Genomic DNA, 19190 nt, shown 5'->3' on the forward strand with positions numbered 1-19190 from the left:
AGCATTCCTTTTCTTTTGTAGAATGAGGTAGTGCAGTTATCTTCTTAGGTGTGGGAGGTAATTTACAAGCCCCTTTCTCTGAAGATGTCCAGGAAATCGGCTGTGTACGTGGGTGTGGGACCCAGCCGTTAGGGAAAAGCATGGCCAGGGTTTCAGAACATGAACAGGGAAGGTGGTTGTGATGTGGAGATGAACAGGCCTCCACGGCCTCAGAACCAAGTAGGGGTAGTATTTGTTTACATAAACTGCCTTCACACAGGCATGTCAAGGTGGATTTGTTTGATGTGTAATCACAATCTTAGGTAAGTGGGCCAAGGATGATTTTATTTATTTATTTATTTTTTAAGTATTGACAATCTAGCATTTTTAAAAAATATATTTTATTGATTTTTTACAGAGAGGAAGAGAGAGGGATAGAGAGTTAGAAACATCAATGAGAGAGAAACATCGATCAGCTGCCTCTTGCACAACCCCTACTGGGGATGTGCCCGCAACCAAGGTACATGCCCTTGACCGGAATCGAACCTGGGACCCTTGAGTCCGCAGGCCGACGCTCTATCCACTGAGCCAAACCGGTTTCGGTATCCAAGGATGATTTTAGAATCAAATCTTGGGGAGCCTGGTCGTGAAGGGAAGTATTTCTTTTCTGGAGGAAATCTGTGTGTTACGTGAAAACTTTCTTCTGATGTTTGTGGCTGTGAGTGGTTGTGTTGCGTAGGCTAGTTCTGGACAAATACTTTGCCAGAGCCTGTTTGCATTTTGTTTTTGTAACACTGGGGTGACGGCATGCCGACTAGGAGACTTAGCTGTTGTAGTTTTAGTATTCCGTCAGCAAAAATGAACAGTGCAGGAAAGTAAAACTTCTAATAGATGATCTAAAGGTTTGTGTTGTTGACCAGTCTCCGCAGACACCACGGGAGCCGCTGTAGGTAAACCAGATGCCCCTGAGGAACAGGCCTCCAAAGGGGTGTGCAGACACAGGGACCGCTTGTCGAACAATGCCTGGAGTATGAGACTCGTGTTTGTTTAAACTAAAAATGGTCTATATAATTATTAAGATTAAAGCTGAACTGAATAGTTTAGTGTAATAAATAGAAAATAAATTAATATTTTTTTCTTAAAAGATAAGTTTAATTAGGGTGCCCATTTTAACATCTGGTACGGAGCTTTGGGCTAATACCAACCGTGTTAGAGCATGGAGGATTTTTACATTTTAAAGGTATAGAGTAATATGTCCCAGAGCAGCGGGGGTAACCTGAGAACCCAACTGGGCGAAACACCTAAAGAGCCAGACAGGAAGCCCCAGGAGGGCCGGGATCTGGGGCAGCTTTACTTCCTGCTATACCCCTAGTAGAGTGCCTAGCACGATAGGTGCTTAATAAAGATTTGTTGAAGAAAATGCTGCATACAATATAAAATGTCCTTTAAAATATAAAGCTGAATTCCCAAGGAAGTTAAAAAAAAACAACCTTCAGCGGTTGGAATTGATTTCGGAATTGAAAACCAGAGCAGTGTCTGGCCTTTGGGTGAGGTGGGTGGAAAGTTGCCAGAATTCATACCCAGAGCCTTGGGTTTTAATAGCTCTAAGAGGACAGGAGCCAGGGCCTTGGGCCCAGTACAGGCAGAGAAAGACATGAACCAGGACCCTCAAAGGGCTGCACGTCGTGAAAGGCCAAACTGGAGAAACATCTGCCTATGGGAGAGGAAGGCAGCAGGGATCTTGTCCACCAGCATGGAGTCTCCCCCTCCCCCTGTAGCCTCGCCAGGACCAGGCTTTGAACTGATGTCACCCGGAGGCCCAGGAGTCCCTAAGGAAAGGAAGGTTTATGTTCTGTTGCTGGCTTTTGCAAACACAAAGCCCCTCTGGAGGCACATTGTCAGCCATGTCACATATGAGATCATAGCTGACTCCCCACTGAAGATGACCTCACGATGCAAAATTGCAAACACCCAAGCCAGAATCACACACCTGGCGCAGGAGTCAGCCAGTGTCCAACGGCAGGATCCAGCGCTAAGACCTTCCGACTCTAGAACTGTCAGAAAGAAACTATAAAATAAATGTGTTTAAAACTACGAAAGATAAGCAAACAGGAAAAGAAAAAAAGAGTCATTATTGTAAAGGACCCCACACATTAAAAAACAGTAAGATAGAAATGAGAAGTTAGCCATTGGAGCAAATTCAATGGGTAGAGAAGTGCCTCTCTTCAAAGAGAACTCGAAACCTTGCCTAGCAAATATAAATGACTACACTAGTTATCTGTAATAACTAACAAATCAAAGAAGCATTCATGTTCTCAGGAGTTCTTGAAAGTAGGATGCACTTCCGTCTTTCAAAAATGGGAGAGTTGGTGAATCCCAGTGTGTCTGATTTTCTCTGTATAAATCCTTCCTTCTGTAAACTCCCTGTTGGTCTTCCCTTATGCGAAGGGAAGTGATCTACCCTTTTATTTTCTGTGTCTCCTGTTTTGGGGGTGTGGTTTTCAATCACGACAACTCAGATAACATCAGATTAGGACGAGCAAATGAAAAAGAACAGATTAGTTAAAGGTAATCAGAAGAAACTAGTGAAATGATCCTGGTTTTTGTTGCAACAATCCACTCCCATGCCTAGCTTTACAAATCATCTATCCTCAGGTAGCATAAACCAGTGGGTAAAATCTCATGCTTCCATTTTAATGATGCCTAAGATTTTTAATATGACAGTGTTTCCATCTCTAAAAAACACATTTCGAAAGTAGTAGGGAGTAGAGAGTGGCTCCTCTATCCTTGCCGTTTGGACATAAAAGGCATGAAAGATAGACTTTACCAATAAAAAGAGTTTTAAGAGATTCCTTTAACTATTTTTAACTCGAAATGTGACAGGCAGGTTTTTGTGCAATTCCCCTTAGGCACAGACTGTGTGCAGTGGAGAGACCGGAAACCATGTCTGTTAACTGGAGGAGCCCCCACCCCAATTACTGTGAGCAGCCAGGATAGGACTGCCAGGAGAAAAGGAAGGCAGGGCAGACTCTGATAAGAAAGCATGCAAACAAGTTAATTATGCAACTTAGACATGTTTGAATTTGGGCAGTGAATCTAAGAAGCCGACTCTGCGTGAGGGGTCATGCTTGACTGTCATAATCGCCAGCTCTGATCGCCCCCAGCATTTCATAAAACTCTAGAAGCTGCTGTGGTAGCAGAGATACCTCTGGTGTACCCAGGCTCGCTGCTCAGTCTGGGTTGTGGTTACTGCGGTGTTCGAAGTTCAGGAGATAGGCACCACTTACTTACTCACCTGGTCTCCTGGGTGAGAGGTGCAGGGCAGGTGGAGTTGTCCTCCTCAGATAACACAAGGGCCCAGGGCAGAATCCCGGGGGACTTGCCACCGAGTCATTCCTCTGCTGCAGCGCACATGCCGTGTCGCTCCACGCGTGTCCCTGGCATGTGCAGAGGTCTGTCCTGCGTCTTCACACCAGGCAGGGTTCACCCGTCCACTAAACCCCTTCCTTTATCCCACTGATCAGCTCAGGGCGCCCCCCCCCCCCCCCGTTTTACCTGAACAGAGGAGCTACAGGGTCAGCTTGCACAGGCGACCAGGCTGCATCAAGAGGAGACAGAGAAACTTACACACAAGATCTGAAAGGTAAATATGTCACGTGGACTTCAGCACAACCATGTCTCAGACCACAGAGCCCCTCCAGAGAGATGACAAGATAGGTTGTAAAAGAACGCTGTCTGTCGTGCACAGGCTCCTGAACGCATGGGCTGGAGGGCGTATGGAAAGGTCATCCAGTCCGGCGCCCCTCTCAGACAACTCATAAAGACAGCTGTCTTCCTTTCTGTCCAAAAATACGCTTTTTCAGTATTTACGGTGTGGTCTCAGGGAGTTCTTAATACCTAATCTAAATTTCCCTGCATCCAGACCAGAAAAGTAAAGTAAAATAAGGGCCCTAATGCACCTGGACATGAATGTGTGTCCAACAACTTTGGGGGTGGGGGGGTGTCCCCCAGCACACCCAGGGCAGAGGAGCCTCTGCGCCTTAGGAAGTGCGGGAAGGCGTGGAACAGCGGAGGCCTCGGGCAGTGGGGCAGAGGTCAGAGGGCAAACCAGGAAGGGGCATTCCCAGGAGGCTGCAGATGAAAGGACAACTCACCCTAAACCGTTGTCTTCAGAAAACGTCCATTAATTGAGCTGTGGCTTCATTAGCTCTTCTAGCTATTTTAGAATAAATTGTTACTGGCTAATTACCCTTTATCCATTAAATCCTCTCCCAGAGCGCCCAGTAGGAAGGATTCGCAGACACAGGCACTCCTTGCCCAGGGCCTCCCCGAGGACTGCCCAGTCCCTGCTGCCACCTCAAATCTGTAAACATATGCAGGCTCAGAATCGCCCTTGCTGCCTTTTCCCCCCTTGTAGTCTCAAAATATACTTGTATTTTTATTTATTTTTTTAATTGGGAAAGATACTTGTACTTTTAAAAACAAAAACCAGTTGGTCTTGACCAGGGCACCACGATGTTGTAACATGCATGTCCGGTGCACAATAAGGTATCCAAGCATTTAACTCATCGGCCCCACGTTGTCCACGGTCCTGCTCACCTAAGTAGGTCAAACCTGATTAAGGGCGCGCCTTCGGCACCTCGAGGCTTGGGGAGAGCAAAGCTGAGGGCCCAGATCTGAGTGCTCTGCCAACCTCCACCAGCAGACGCACAGCCTTTTTAAACGTTTCATTGATAGGTCCAGTGTCACATACTGTTACAAAAGGAAAATGGCTTCCTATTACCCAGAAGGTAAATTCCTAAGTAATTGCACCAAAAATCCTCTTTGAAAATGAATTTATTCCTGGAGATGCTGATAGCCAAGTGGCAGGGTCCCAGGTGTTTCTAGTGCTTGTATTCAGGATGAAGGAGCGTGTGGAAGAGGCTCCCAGACCTTGGCCCCAGGTGGTGTGATGTCACCCAGGCTTGTTCAGAGGGAAATGGAAGGGAAGGTGTCCCTAGCACACCCTAGGGCACAGCAGCCACTCTGCACCTGGGGAAGCACGTGGAGTCCTGGAACAGCGGAGGCCGCGGGGCAGGGGAGGAGCGGTCAGAGAGAGCAAGCCAGGAAGGGGCATTTCCAGGAGGGACTAAAAGAACACCCCCAGTGCTGCTTCTCTTATTAACATTCTGTCGCCTCTGGAGTACCTACCTGCCTTGAGCTAGGCACTCTGCACAGCACTCCCTGTTAGCTTAACCATTTTGTAACAGGACTAGAAACTACCAGAGGCAGTTAATGGCCTAAGGTAAGTTGAGAACTGGATTTCCAGTACAGTAGGCTGCCCCTTACCCACTCTGAGCCGTTCTTGTGTCCAGAGGAGGGGAACCAGGGGTGGGACTCAGGGCAGCTGAGCTGCTGAATTGAATCAGCTAGAAGTGCAAACAGATCTGGTGCTAGGACAGTAGCCATGCAGTCATTGCCCAGACCAGGGGCCTCCCCAGAGCTGCCTCTGCTCTTCACTGGCCTTCAGCACAGCCACATCCATCGACCCAGGCAGTGGTAGTCATATTCCCATGGTTTCCACACGTTAACCTAGTACTTTAGGAAAACAAAACAAAACCCACCGCCTTAGTTTTTGGCGCAGGAGAGAGTGTTAAATTAGGAGAAGACAGCTGATAATGATCCTAATCCCTTTTTCACCCCACTTCAGCTACTGTAAGATTAAGTAGATTAAGATCGTATCCATACCCTTTTGCTTAGTCATTACTGACATACAATAATTGCTTATGGCTTGGAAGCGTGCCTAGACCTGTGCTGTAAAAGCAGGAACTTGATGGAGAGATGGAAAACCTTTCTTTTTAGCAGAGCTTTTATTTCCTTAAGACTTACCCACATGTAATGGGAATGTGAAATCTTAGGCATGGAAGTGGATGTAGGTGATGGACATACCTCGCTGTTTGCTCACCACCATGTGAGTGGAGTACTTCATGATTGGAAGAGTGTCTGCAGGCCCCAGCTCTCCCTCACAGGCTCCCTGTGGGCCTCATCTTCGCTTGCTGTTCTCTGTCAGGGGCTGGGGGTTGGGAGGGGTCAGAAGGCCCAGGAATTCAAGGTGAAGGATTCCTACTTCTTCCCCCCTCACAGTCGCAGTGTGCCTTTGTGTGCAAGCCCAGGTTCAGAGGCAGGTGGACTCTGCATGTAAGTGAGCTGTAGCCAGGCGTCCAAGAAATAATTTTCCTGAAGGCATCCAGAGACATCTGAAAGCACCAGGGGAGACTTGCCCAGGAGAAATTATAATCCCTTACCTTGAAATAGCACTTCCTTCTCAATCAGAAAACTCGGAATGTTTTATACATAGTGAACGTCTCAAGGAGTTCACCAAACTTTTGATGGTTTCTATTTCAGGCACCATATGCAAAATGGTATGGATTGGATGGCAGTTTGAAAAGACATAGTTTGGTTTGGGTGGCACATGGGGATCGCTGCTTGTCACACTCCCCTTCCTTCTGTTCCAGATGGAGGAGGATCACCTCTACGCCCTGAGGTGGAAGGAACTGGAGATGCACAGCCTGGCTCTGCAGGGTGCCCTCCCGGAGCGGACCTGGAGTGATGAGAGGAGTCTTGTGCAGCAGGAGCTCCGGTCCTTGAAGCAGAACATTTTCCTTTTCTACGTCAAACTCAGGTGGCTGCTGAAGCACTGGCGACGAGGGAAACAGATGGAGGAGGAAGGAGAGGACTTCACTGAGGTACCTCCACCCGGAGAGTTCATGGGGAGTTCACCGTTATTTGCATCAGTTTTGTTCTTGACCCCCAGGCACTGCTGTGCCCCCCCACCCCCCCGCCCTCTCCTGCACACAGTCATGTTCTGTTAGTTCAGATCGTTTTGTCAAGTCTGCTCCAGGCGAAGGAAATGCAATGGGTTGTCCAGTTACTATATACCAGCCCGAGAGTTCTGGTCTGTCCTTTGACCTCGTTGCAAGAGTATATGGGTCAGCAACTCCGTTCTGCGACAAAGTTTTGCTGCCATCTCTTTTGTTGCTGATTTATAAATTTATTAAAGTGATCACCCTGCCATCCCTGACTCTCTCCCTCTACCATGCTAGTTTGTAAAACCTAGTTCTAAGTTTAAATTTTTATTCCTAAATGTCAGAGCCCATTCTGCCAGTGCAGTTTTATAAGGGTTTCTTCTAAGCTCCGGGTAGGTCACTTCCTTGCCGCCTCTGAAATTTGTGTGTGTTCTCCTAAGAAAGGGAACATGCCTCCATTCCAAGATTCATAACAGAACCAGAACAGTTATTTGTTTTCAGATGGCCCTTTATTGATTAAGCAGAGTGGCCATGAGCTTTCTGTGAGCGCAGGCTGGTATCCACACCGCTCGCCACTCTGTCAGCTGCTTCTGACACTGAGCATGTTGGTTTCCTTTTAGTCCCCAAAGACCTTTCAGCTGCTTTTCACTCTAGTGAGCAGGGTAAGTAATTTTAAGTCATCCTATGAATGGGAATACAGTGATCCGCTTTCCTCAGGGTGAAGAAAGTCTTCAAAAATTAATTCAACCTGCTCCCAAATATCCATGACAGAAAACCATTACTAAGCAAAACCTAGAAGTAGTTGTAAAGTTTTGTCAATACTTTGAACTTTTTCCTCTAATTTAAAACCATAACTGTAAGCAATAATCCTATATAATAAAAGGCTAATATGCAAATTGACCGAACGGTGGAACAACCAGTCACTATGATGCACACTGACCACCAGGGGGCAGATGCTCAACATAGGAGCTGCCCCCTGGTGTTCAGTGCACTCCCACAGGGGGAGCGCCGCTCAGCCAGTAGCCAGGCTCATGGCTGGCGAGTGTAGCAGCAGTGGCGAGAGCCTCTCCCGCCTCCACATCAGTCAGACATCCCCCAAGGGCTCCTGGACTGTGAGAGGGTGCAGGCCAGGCTGAGGGACCCCCCCACCCCCCGAGTGCATGAATTTTGTGCACTGGGCCTCTAGTATTTTATAAATAGTAAAATTTCTAATCTTTTCTAGTAAACTGTACTTACTAAACTGCATGCTATTTCAATGGAGAAAGTGACCAGTGAGTGAAAGGGCCATCATGAGCATATTAGGGGGAATTGCTGAGAAGTGAAGAGTTGATAAAGCCCATAAAGTGGGTAATTATCCTCAAACCATAAAAATCAGACTGCACAGCGGAAGGATTTGGGTAAATTTGTGATCATCTTCTCTTGCTGTTTTCAGAGTGAGCACCCGGAGCTCTACCCCAGGCCTGGGGAGCTTGGAGTCCAGGGGGACCCAAACGGGGCCAACCCAGACCGAGATGATGACGGTCCAGGCTGTGGCTCTTCAGTCGGGGAGCATTCTCCACACTCCCCCGTGCAGATCGGTGACCACGGATCACGGCTACAGCCTGCAGATGGAGGGCAGCTCCACGGGCAGGTGGGTGCCGCGTCCCAGCCCCCCGTGCTACCCACACCTGGGAGAGAAGACTCCAACCTGTGTCTGTATCATTTCCCATCATGGGCCCGTGTTCTGGGGAGCAGAAAATGTCTCTGGCACCTGTGGCTGCCTGTTGCTGTAATTTTGCTAGAAATCACATCATGAAGGCTTTTATGTAGATGTCAGCCCATTAGTTCATTTGGCTTACCCATATAAATAAGGACCACAGAAGAGCAGATTAGCTGTGTCCCCTGAAGGCCAGCGAACGTGCCTCAGACAGAGAAAGAGAGAGTATTCTGTAGAGTGGTCTGAGGCCGTATGAAAGCTGACCGTTCTTCCAAGGAAAGGATACTGAGTGCCACGTGTCCATCATGGAAGAAAAAAGCAAGTCCAGGGCTTCTGTGTGGATGCTCAGCTGAATGGGCACTTGAAAATAGCACTGGTTTGGTAATATAACGCGTAAGGAGGAAGGAACAAGTACTTTTTTTTTTTTTTTTGGTTGATCCTCACCCGAGGATATTTTTTTTTCATTGATTTTTAGAGAGAGTGGAAGAGAGGGGGGAGAGACAGGGAGAGAGAAACATCGATGTGAGAGAGACACACTGTTTGGCTGCCTCCCATACATGCCCCAACCAGAGCTGGGGGTCAAGCCTGCAGTTGAGATACGTGCCCTTGACTAGAATCAAACCTGGGATCCTGCAGTCCACAGGCCCACGCTCTGTCCACTGAGCTAAACTGGTCAGGGCTGGAACAAGTACTTTTTAAAAAAAATATCCCCAAATGTGTAAAGTGTTTCAGGTTCTTTTGGGGTCACTTGAAATATAAAAAATATTTGATGACACCTAAAAAAATTAAAGCATTAAAGAGAGGTGGGACTTCAGTGTAAATATTAAGTAATTAGTAGTGTTGCTAGAGGCCACATTTATTAATTATTAAGCAGGTAGACCTTGCTTAATAACCCAAAAGATACTGTAGCTACCATCCGAATTTTTTTCAGTTTTATACGAAACAGCAGCCTTGGTGGGTTTGGAGGGTTGAGCCCTTGGGAGGCACCAGTTGTTAACGCTTCCTCACTCCCAACTTCCTCTTCTGAGTCCTTTTGGACCCTATGTTGCTTCTCTGAGAGTTCCATAGGGCACAGCCTGAGGCCCCAGCCCTGGACCCTGGCTCTGTGGTGAGGGGCAGGGCCAGAGTCACTCTGGGAGGGCGGGTGCAGCTGCAGGCGCTCAGCCACAAGCATATTTGGGCACTCCCTCTGCGGGGACGCCACAGCTGCAGCCCCTCCCTCAGCCCTGAGCCTCAGAGGGTCAAGCGGGAGAGGCTGTGTCAGCAACTTGGCCTCAGATCCAAGTGACAGAAAGTGGTGATGTGTGAGCACAGGCCCCCTTACTGCTTTCTCTCCATATGCAAATAAGATTTTCACAACTGAAGAGCTGCTGCTTTATTTCTTCCTCTCTCTCTCTCTCTCTCTCTCTCTCTCTCTCTCTCTCTCTCTCAGTAGTTTATTGTTTGTTTAATCCATACACATTCAAAATGGAAACTGAAAGAATACTTTTCACCTGAAACAATTAAACTAGATTCTACTAGCATAAAATACCTAACACATTACAGCAGCAGAGATGATAATCATTGTCCTCTATATCTATTAAAGGGGAGATGGAAATCCAATTTGGTTGCAGAAGTGTCATAAGGATAGACTATTATCATAAAAAAAATCAACAAATAACAGTAATGGTAGACAACTCTTTCTACTCTGGTTCACTGGACAAGGGAGAGTACGTTAAAATCCCACAGGACTGCGGGCGAACAGTCACCATGCAGACTCCTCCATGTGGTGTTTTAATGATTTATTCCTGGTGAGCAAAGACTGAGTCTGAAAGACTCTTTGCTCTAATTTTCTGTTACTCTTTAAACATTGGCCGTTACTTTTGGTGCCAGAGCATTTGTCATGAGTGGCAGGACAATATCCTGGATTTCTAACATATATATATATATATATATATATATATATATATATATATATATATATATATATATATACACACACACACACACACACACACACACACACATATATATATATATATATATATAATGGAAGAAAGAAATAAAAGAATAAAGGAAATATATGCTATTAAAAAAAAACAACACTGACAGTAAACCACTCATTTAAAAATAGTTTGAATAAAGGCTTCAAAACCCAAAACACAAAAGACTGGTCCTCAGCTATGCAATCTAGGGCAGTGACCCAATTGTCCTTGCGAACAGTAAACTGTGGCAGAGCAGAGGCCGGGAGTAGGCAAGGGCATGTTAGATAGTTCTCATTTGTAATCAAGTAACTGTGATTAACACGTTTTCTGGTAAGAATTTCAAGTACTATACATCAAAAAGTATAAAAAGTGTTTTAAACAGGAAAAAGAAAAATCCTTAAGCCCCCAAAATGGAAACTATTAGTATCTGTGTCCCCAAAATATATGCAGTAGTAGTGTAAGACTTTCTCATGGAAGATCTCATTCAAAGGGAACAAAGGGACAGATTTAATTTTACTTATATCGCCAAGTACATGAAAAACAAAATATGTGCATCATTTGCTAGTTTACTAAATAGCAAACAGTTTTCACAATTCAGAACCTGCGTCAAGGGTGCTACTGCGTCAAGTGCGTGTTTGTTTTCACCAGGAGAGGAATGGAGATGCCTTCCAGGCGAACAAGCAGCTCTCAGTGGTCACACTGAAGAGCTGTTTTCCACGCACCCCCACCCACCCTTCCATTTCCCCGACTAATGTGACTCAAGGAGGAGTGTTCAAAGGCACTTTTAATTACAGTTATTAGGAAGTTCGTCACAATGCCAGAGTCCGTGGGGAGAATTTAGCTCATGGGGTGAATTTGCCAACAATGACTTAGAAAATAAAATGCTACTTTGCAAAATAATCCTTTAAAATCTGCCAGGTTTTTTTTTTTTTTTAAAAACAAATGTGTTGTTTATTTTAATGAAGCTGGTACAGACGATGTCCACTTAAAACCCATATCCCAGGCCAAAAAGTACAAATAAACTAAAAAAGAGCATTGTTCCTTTGTACCCACTTCTACTCGAATACCTAATTAACTGCTAATGAAAGTTAGGACTTTCTGGGATCTTCTGACAAGATTTTTCTCTGCTCTTAAATGCTTTCTCTTGAGTGAAGCCACCGCTGTTAGTCTTTATTCTCACCGGATCTGTCATCTTGACTCCACCCTCATATTCCTTTTCGTGGGGTCCAGTCCCTCAGATTTTAAAAGTAGCTTCACGTCAAGGAAAGGACATTTTCCATCTCCCCCGGAGAGTCATGGTCCAGGAGTGCAGCCAACACGTGATAGAACCTCGGGGCTAGAAACTCGGGGCCAGGTGGCAGTCGTCAGGAGCACCTGCCCTGGTCGACCTTATTTTTTTTTTTTAATTTCTTTATTGATTAAGGTGTCACATATTTGTCCTCTTCCCCCCATTCCCATCCCACACCCCTCCCCACGGATGCCCCAACCCCCTGTTGAACTTAACCGTTGGATAGGCTCATATGCATGCACACAAGTCCTTTGGTTGGTCTCTCCCCCCTCCCCCCAACCTCCCCTATCCTCCCTCTGAGGCCCACTAGTCCGATCGATGCCTCCTTGTTTCTGGTTCTGTTCTTGTTCATCAGTCTGTGTTGTTCATCATTTCCCCTAGATGAGCGAGATCATGTGTCCCTAGAGATATACTTATAAGAACTGAATGTGAGACGAGCAATAATAGTTATGCTGACAGGCAAATGAATCAGTCTGTAGTGAGTTTCTTTCTGGACCAACAGTTCTTTAGAGACCCAATTTCAATGTCCACCAGTTCCTTATGTGTACATGTCAGCACTGACCCCTCAGCTCTGGATGGTGGACAAATGGTGGTAACGTAGGTCTTGAGCACAAGCCTGAAGGGCACGGTCCTGGAAAAGATGCCTCCCTGCTCACACAGGTAACATTTCAGAAGGAGAGGGCAATGCGGAGGGGGCTGAGGCTTCATCACCCACCATCAGCACAATGACAACCAACACTAATGAATAATGGGCACCAGACTCCCCATTGCCAGATGTTTAAAAGAAAGAGGGTGCCAGTTTTCAACCCATTTTGAACACCACATTACAAAAGAACTATTTTTAAGAATAAAAAAGGTGTGAGAGAAAAGAAAAAAAATAGACTATCTAAACCGTTGAAGGACCCCCTGTGTGTTCCTGATAGACTTCAGTCACATCTTCTTCCTCCATTCCCAGTTCTTCTGGAGTGTGATTATCAGCAATTCTCCGACCTCCCGAGAGAAACCTGAGTGAAGGCATTGGACTCCCAGTCTTTGACAGTATGAATCTTTCACTGTCTTGAGATGTGTCGCCATTTTCACTTTGAAATGAATCTCGCGGCTATCCTGTCCAAAGACTGAGTTTAATGTATTCTCCTTCCTTCTTATCCCCCAGGTGCTTGTGAAGGTTTTGCCTGCTGGCCAGACCTGGGGGTGGTGGCTTCACAGGGGGTCTCCCCCGCACAGCAGTGGCCTACGGTAGAGAGAACCTCGCTCCGGGGTTTACAAATCCGTCTCTCTTCCCTACAGCACAGCCCTGTTGCCGGACCCGTTTTATTGGCCACCAATACTGTAAAGTATCTGTGATTAACTCAAATAGTATTTCTTGATTTCCATTTAGTTGAAAACCTGCTGCACTAAGATCATGTGTTGGGTGTTTCTCACATGCGCATCCAAATGCTTTGCAGAAGAAGAAAAAAATGTAACATCTGGTTTTCTAAACCAGAGTCATGGAAAATTTACCCCTGGGGTGAAAACTAATGTAAAGTCACTCAGCTGGAACCTCACATTCAGTGTATTTTAATATCATCTCTCCTGTCCTCCTCTTCCAACGCTGATTTTTTAGATCTTCCCCTTCAAGTGGCGAGGGACCCATGGGTTTCCACTTTGTGCAGCAGAGGCATGTGAATGGGCTCCCAGGGTAGAGCCCAGATAGGGGGGAATCAGCTCTGCCTTTAATGGACCCATCTCTCCATAGTCATTAAGGGCACACTGCCATCCGCCCAAGGACAGAAGATGAGTGAGCTCCACTGTAAGCGACAGCTGGCTCCCTGCGAGTTCCCTTAGAAGGGTTGCCCGCTCTGCAGTGGCCTGGGTGTTAGCTGGGCAGCCTGGGTGTCTTACAGAGCTGCCGAGCAGGACCACGGCCTTTCAGAAACTCTGAGAACCCCTCCCCACCTCCCACCAGGTGATAAGCAGAATGAGAAACGAGGCTGAACTTCTCTCCCAAGGATAAACTCACAAGTAACAAAATTTCCCGGGCCTTGGTCTTTAATTTCTGTCATATTGAACATTCTCCAAGTTGAACACAGTAAATGGCAACATTGATCATGTCCAATGAGGTAAAAAAAAAAAAAAATAGAAAAATTACATGAATTGAGTCAACCTTGGAAATCGATCATGAAAACCATCAGGTTGGAAAGTGTTTGGCCCTGCGGACGCTCCCTGTTGACTGGTCCTCGGCTGTGCGATCTGCAGCAGTGACCCGATTGTCCTTGCGAACAGTAAGCTTGCCTGTGGCAGAGCAGAGGCTGGGAGTGGGCAGGGGCATGTTAGATAGTTCTCATTGAGCTCCAAGATGCTTGCCACTTGCCGCTATGTTAAGCTTGCGAGACCAGCACTGCTAAGGATGTGTGTGCATTTAATATTCATTAGCAATCCCTGAAATCAAGGTTTGTTTTTAAACGAGGTGATTAATAGTGCCAGAATTATGACCCCATGGTTCCAACAGCCAGTCTTCCAAGAATAGGGTTAATTTTTCAAAAAGAGAAGTTATTTTTTTCATTCAGGGATGTGACATACTATTCTTTATTAAATCATCTAAGTGTAAACATAAGGAATCTAACCTAAAATTCAGAGCAGGACCCGATGCCATGTTGTTTCCTATTAGTCTTCCAGTCTTCAGCGGGGGCTGGTCACTAAAAGCCTCACTGAGGACCGAGTGGATCCTGCTCCCTGGGCCTTTGTCACTGATCCAGGACTCATGTGACGCTCAGGGGCTTCCGGGGCTCCCCTAAAAGTAAAAATCAGCCCTTCTTCTGTAGCCAAAGCGCCTTTGGCTTCCTGAACCTCTCAGACCTCGACTCACCGGTTGCCCAGCTACCCACTTCCTGGCAGCCCATCTTTCTACTTTGCCCCAACTGCAGAAACTTCCAGAAAGAACACCTTTTCCAGACAAGGCCTGCATGTCAGAACTGTGACATGCCCTGGCTTTCTTCCTTTTTTTTCTTTTTTTTTTTTTTTGTAGTAAGAAAACTCTCTTCTTGAGCCTCAGTAGCTTTTGCATTTTGATTTTGTATGTTATGCCATGGTTCATTCTTCAGACTCTGCAACCTCATATCCTCACCTAGGAGTCATGCAACTTTATAGAAAAGGAGCCGGACCCGAGCTTATGATTATGAATCATTTTATTTTTGCTGTTTGCTTTTGTTTGTTTGCTTCCGTCACAAGGACTAACGGGGATTTAAGGAAGGACTCTCTCTGCCCCAGTCCCACCTCCCAGGGTTCACCCCAGATGTGCAGTGTACAGCATATCTTGATTTGCATCAGACCTGCCCTGGTTTCTTTGAAGACTTTTGACTGGTATCTCTGGGTTTATAACGTATTAAATATATGTCCATTAGTTCTTTCATACACCCACATTTATTCTTGGGGAGCTCTCAGTGTAAATTTTGGTGGCCTGCAGGCACAGAGCCCTCACGGCCCAGATCACCTGGTATGTTCTCAGCCAGAGGAAAAATGATTTCTTTACATAAATGAGTCTGCCATCTCTGTAAACCTCTATCAGAGATCATATTTTCACGCCAGTCTTCAATGACTCGTTGTCTTTTATCTGTGGGGCGGGGGGGGGGGGGGATAATGGTTTTAGAAAAGAATCTTAAAATTAACCTGAATGTAACAATGAAGGTAAGAATAATAACTGGCTTACATAGGAAAATGTTGCTGGATGTGCACATGCATCCTTTCTGGGCATCTCACAGGAAAGGACTGGTCTTGGGACTCCTGCTGCAAAGGCCTCCCTCTTTATATGTATCAATAGGAACTATGCAGTGCGTGGGCGGGGGGGGGGGGGTGTCGAGCAGCTACCAGAGCACCCTGGAACTCCGAGCCTGTGTCTAATAGCCTAAATGAATAGGAAGTGGAGGCCATCACCTCTATTTCATGACTGGCTTTTGTGGGTTAGCCTATAGCAGCAGGTCAATATATCTGTTCCAACTTTTTATTAAAGCCATTTCCAAAGTAAATGGCTCGGAGGCAAGCAAAATAGTTGATAATAACTTAGCCTTTCACAGAATTGTAGTACACAGGTTTTAGAAATCTTAGGCAAGAATGATTTTATAAAATTGCTGGCATTGCATCACTAACAACTTGGTATGTTACCTTTTCCATAAACTTCCTTCTCAGTTTCTATTAATAATTTATTGTATACTTGGATAGCAGTCCTGTTAGCTGACGCCTAACCTTGAACCTTTTAGAGAAAGTTTAACACTTCACAACACAGTCAAGCTCCTGATGCCAGTTTTGGGATTAATTTAAGCTTCACCCAAGAGATATGAACTCAGAAGGGCTGAAATGCCCTTAGCCTGGGGAGAGGAAATAATAGAGCCATTTTATCCTTCTTTGTGAGAAAACCAACCAGCTGATCTTAAAGAGATCGAAAAGTTGGTCTTTTTCATTGGCCTATATCTAACAGACACACAGCTAAAAGGCTGCATAGCTGGGCCCCTGGCACAGAAGGTTCAGAAGCTCTGTATCAGGAATACTCTCACCTAAAGACCTTTAAATGGACCAGAGCATCTTGGTTCTATTCTTGACTTGATTGGGACAATTGCTTTCCCCCAGACATAGCCCCATAAGGGCCACCACCAGAGGAAAAGTGAGAGAAGTAACTTTGAGGTACTCTTTCAGGGTGGCTCACTATTATTATTTCCCTTGATATGGGGATAGAATTCATTTCACAGAGATTAGATGGCTTCTCTGAGGCCAAGTGAAAACTAATAATGAAAGCCCAGGCAGGGTGTGATGTCAGAATTCAAATATCCTAGCTTGGATTGTCCAGCCTCGGAAGGGACAGACCTGGATTGCAGTCCAGGCCTGCACTTCCTAACAGCAAGACCTCAGCAATCTGCACATGTGGTCCCTCCTCTGTAACATGGTGAACGTGGCAGTACGTACCCAGGATTGATGTACAACACAAGGTCATGGAAATGAATGATTTAGCATCCCCCCGGGCCCATGGGAAACAATATTAGTTATCATTACTGGGGGCTTTGTATGTGAAAAACTCGTTTAGAAGGATCATGCCCAACAATGGCTCATTCGGGGGCTTCAGAAATTCTTACTTGGACTCAGTTCTTGTTGTTGTGCACCAAGGCAGAGAGCTAGTGTGGCTTCTTACCATGCCACACGCTGCTGCGGGTGATTGCAGTGACAAATGCCAATAGCATGATTCTCTGGACTCTCTTGCTGTCATGGCCAACTTCACCCCAAAGCAATTTTGAGCTCATGCCATGATGATTAAATTTATACTGATAAAATAGGTTATGTTGATTCCTCGGACCCAAATGTACATGAAAACATTAGGCTTGATTTGCTTGCGAGAAGCACAAAGGCTGGCCCTAGTGCTGTGTAAGCTGATGGGTGTAGGTCCGTGGTCGGCAAACTGTGGCTCGCAAGCCACATGCGGCTCTTAGACCCCTTGAGTGTGGCTCTTCCACAAAATACTACGGCCTGGGCGAGTCTATTTTGAAGAAGTAGCATTAGAAGAAACCAAGATGGCGGCATAAGGTAAACACCTAATTGTTCCCTACCACAACAATTTTGAAACTACAACTGGAAAACAGAGCGCACACTGTCCAGAACCACCGGAAAGCTGGCAGAGTGGAAAACCTACAACTAGAGAAAAACAGAGAGGGGGACGCTGAGCCTCAGGAGCCGTGGAGGTGCGGAGATCCGTGAGCGCGGAAAGGGTGGGCGGCTGAATACACGGCAGGCTTGCTTGCAGCGCGCGGAGAGGGAGGGCAGCAGACGCTGCGTGGCTAGCTTTCTCGTTTGGGAGAAAAACAAAACCTCCCGACTGCACTGAAATCCAGCTGCGGTCGGGGAGAAACTGGGCTGTTTGGCAGCAGGTGAGGCTTGAGAGCAGCCTTCTCTCAGAGGCACGCAGCCATTAATTCGGGCAATGTCTGTGCCATTCTGAGACTCTGCCCCATCCAAGCTGAGCACAGAAGCTCTCCCAGCGGAGACACTGCTGATCCTCACAGCCAACTGGCTTGGAGATCAATTCCCACCAGTGATACCAACAATCCCAACCATTCTGAACTCCAGTTTCTGGGGACACGCGGGGGACCCAGACGCCTACGGGACTCTCGGCCATCGGTCGGAGAGTGAGAGTGACTTTTCTGTCGGTGTGGACAACACCAGATTTCAACCACTCTCATAAGGGACACATTCAAGAGGCAGACTCAGTGAGCACCAAAGCCCTACTGTGTCTCCAGCACAGCAATTCTTCCGTTATAGACACAGCAGGCCATCACAACCAATTGGACCGGAGGTCAATTCCTCCCAGTGTACCAACAGCAATCAGGGCTTTTAACTACATCAAGACTTTCCACTCAGCCCACAGGGGGCGGGTCTAATTCATCAGTCAGACATCCCCTGAGGGCTCCCAGGCTGCCAGAGGGATTGTCTGACTGCCAGCTTAGGCCCGATCCCCTGGGGAGTGGGCCTAAGCCAGCAGGTGGACCTCCCCTGAGGGGTCCCAAACTGCGAGAGGGCGCAGATTGGGCTGAGGGACCTCCCCTGAGTGCACAAATTTTTGTGCACCAGGCCTCTAGTTGTAAATAATGCTGCTATGAACATAGGGGTGTATATATTCTTTCAAATTGGTGTTTGGGGATTCTTAGAATATATTCATAGAAGTGGGATCACTGGGTCAAACGGCAGTTCCATTTTTTATCTTTTGAGGAACCTCCATACTGTTTTCCACAGTGGCTGCACGAGTCTGAGTTCCCACCAACAGTGCACTGGGATTCCAATTCATCCACATCCTCACCAGCACTTGTTTGATTTATTGGTGGTGTGACTTTATTTCTGGGCTTTCTGTGCTGTTCCATTGATCTATATACCTGTTCTTATGCCAGTACCAGGCTGTTTTTTTTGTTTTGTTTTGTTTTTTGTTTTAATATATTTTATTGATTTTTTACAGAGAGGAAGGGAAAGAGATAGAGAGTTAGAAACATCGATTAGAGAGAAACATCGATCAGCTGCCTCCTGCACACCCCCTACTGGAGATGTGCCCTCAACCAAGGCACATGCCCTTGACCGGAATCGAAGCTGGGACCCTTCAGTCCGCAGGCCGACGCTCTATCCACTGAGCCAAACCGGTTTCGGCGCAGGCTGTTTTGATAACTATGGCCTTGTAGTATAGTTGTGATACCTCCAAATTTGGTCTTTCTCAAATAAGATTGCTGAGGCTATTCAGGGTCTTTATTTATCTTCAGGAGGTTGGAAAGACTATAGGATTTTAAGAAGTTTCTCTATTTGATGAGCTTTTCAAATGTTAACTGAATTGTACTCTTAATAAGCCTTTTATCTCAGAGCTATTAAAGTAAAAATTGGTGTTCAAGCTGAGAAAAATCAAAGAGCAATAAATAAAAAGTTTAACGAATAAGCCTTTCTACTAGATCAAAAGTCTACTGTATCTACTATAATAAGTCTTC

The 19190-nt window shown here is 46.1% G+C and overlaps 1 protein-coding gene and 1 pseudogene across 1 annotated transcript in view; one reads left to right on the plus strand and one right to left on the minus strand.

The window, feature by feature from the left end:
- Window positions 1-19190, plus strand: part of MTCL1 (microtubule crosslinking factor 1) — a 117927-nt gene that overhangs the window by 79349 nt on the left and 19388 nt on the right. The window contains exons 7-8 of the mRNA XM_008159865.3: window positions 6474-6704; window positions 8197-8394. Coding sequence (XP_008158087.2) covers window positions 6474-6704; window positions 8197-8394 — 429 coding nt within the window. The remainder of the gene's footprint in view (window positions 1-6473; window positions 6705-8196; window positions 8395-19190) is intronic.
- Window positions 12599-16916, minus strand: LOC103303778 (small ubiquitin-related modifier 1-like; annotated as a pseudogene).

This window comes from Eptesicus fuscus, chromosome 12, assembly GCF_027574615.1.
Source record: "Eptesicus fuscus isolate TK198812 chromosome 12, DD_ASM_mEF_20220401, whole genome shotgun sequence".
Taxonomy (NCBI): Eukaryota; Metazoa; Chordata; class Mammalia; order Chiroptera; family Vespertilionidae; genus Eptesicus; species Eptesicus fuscus.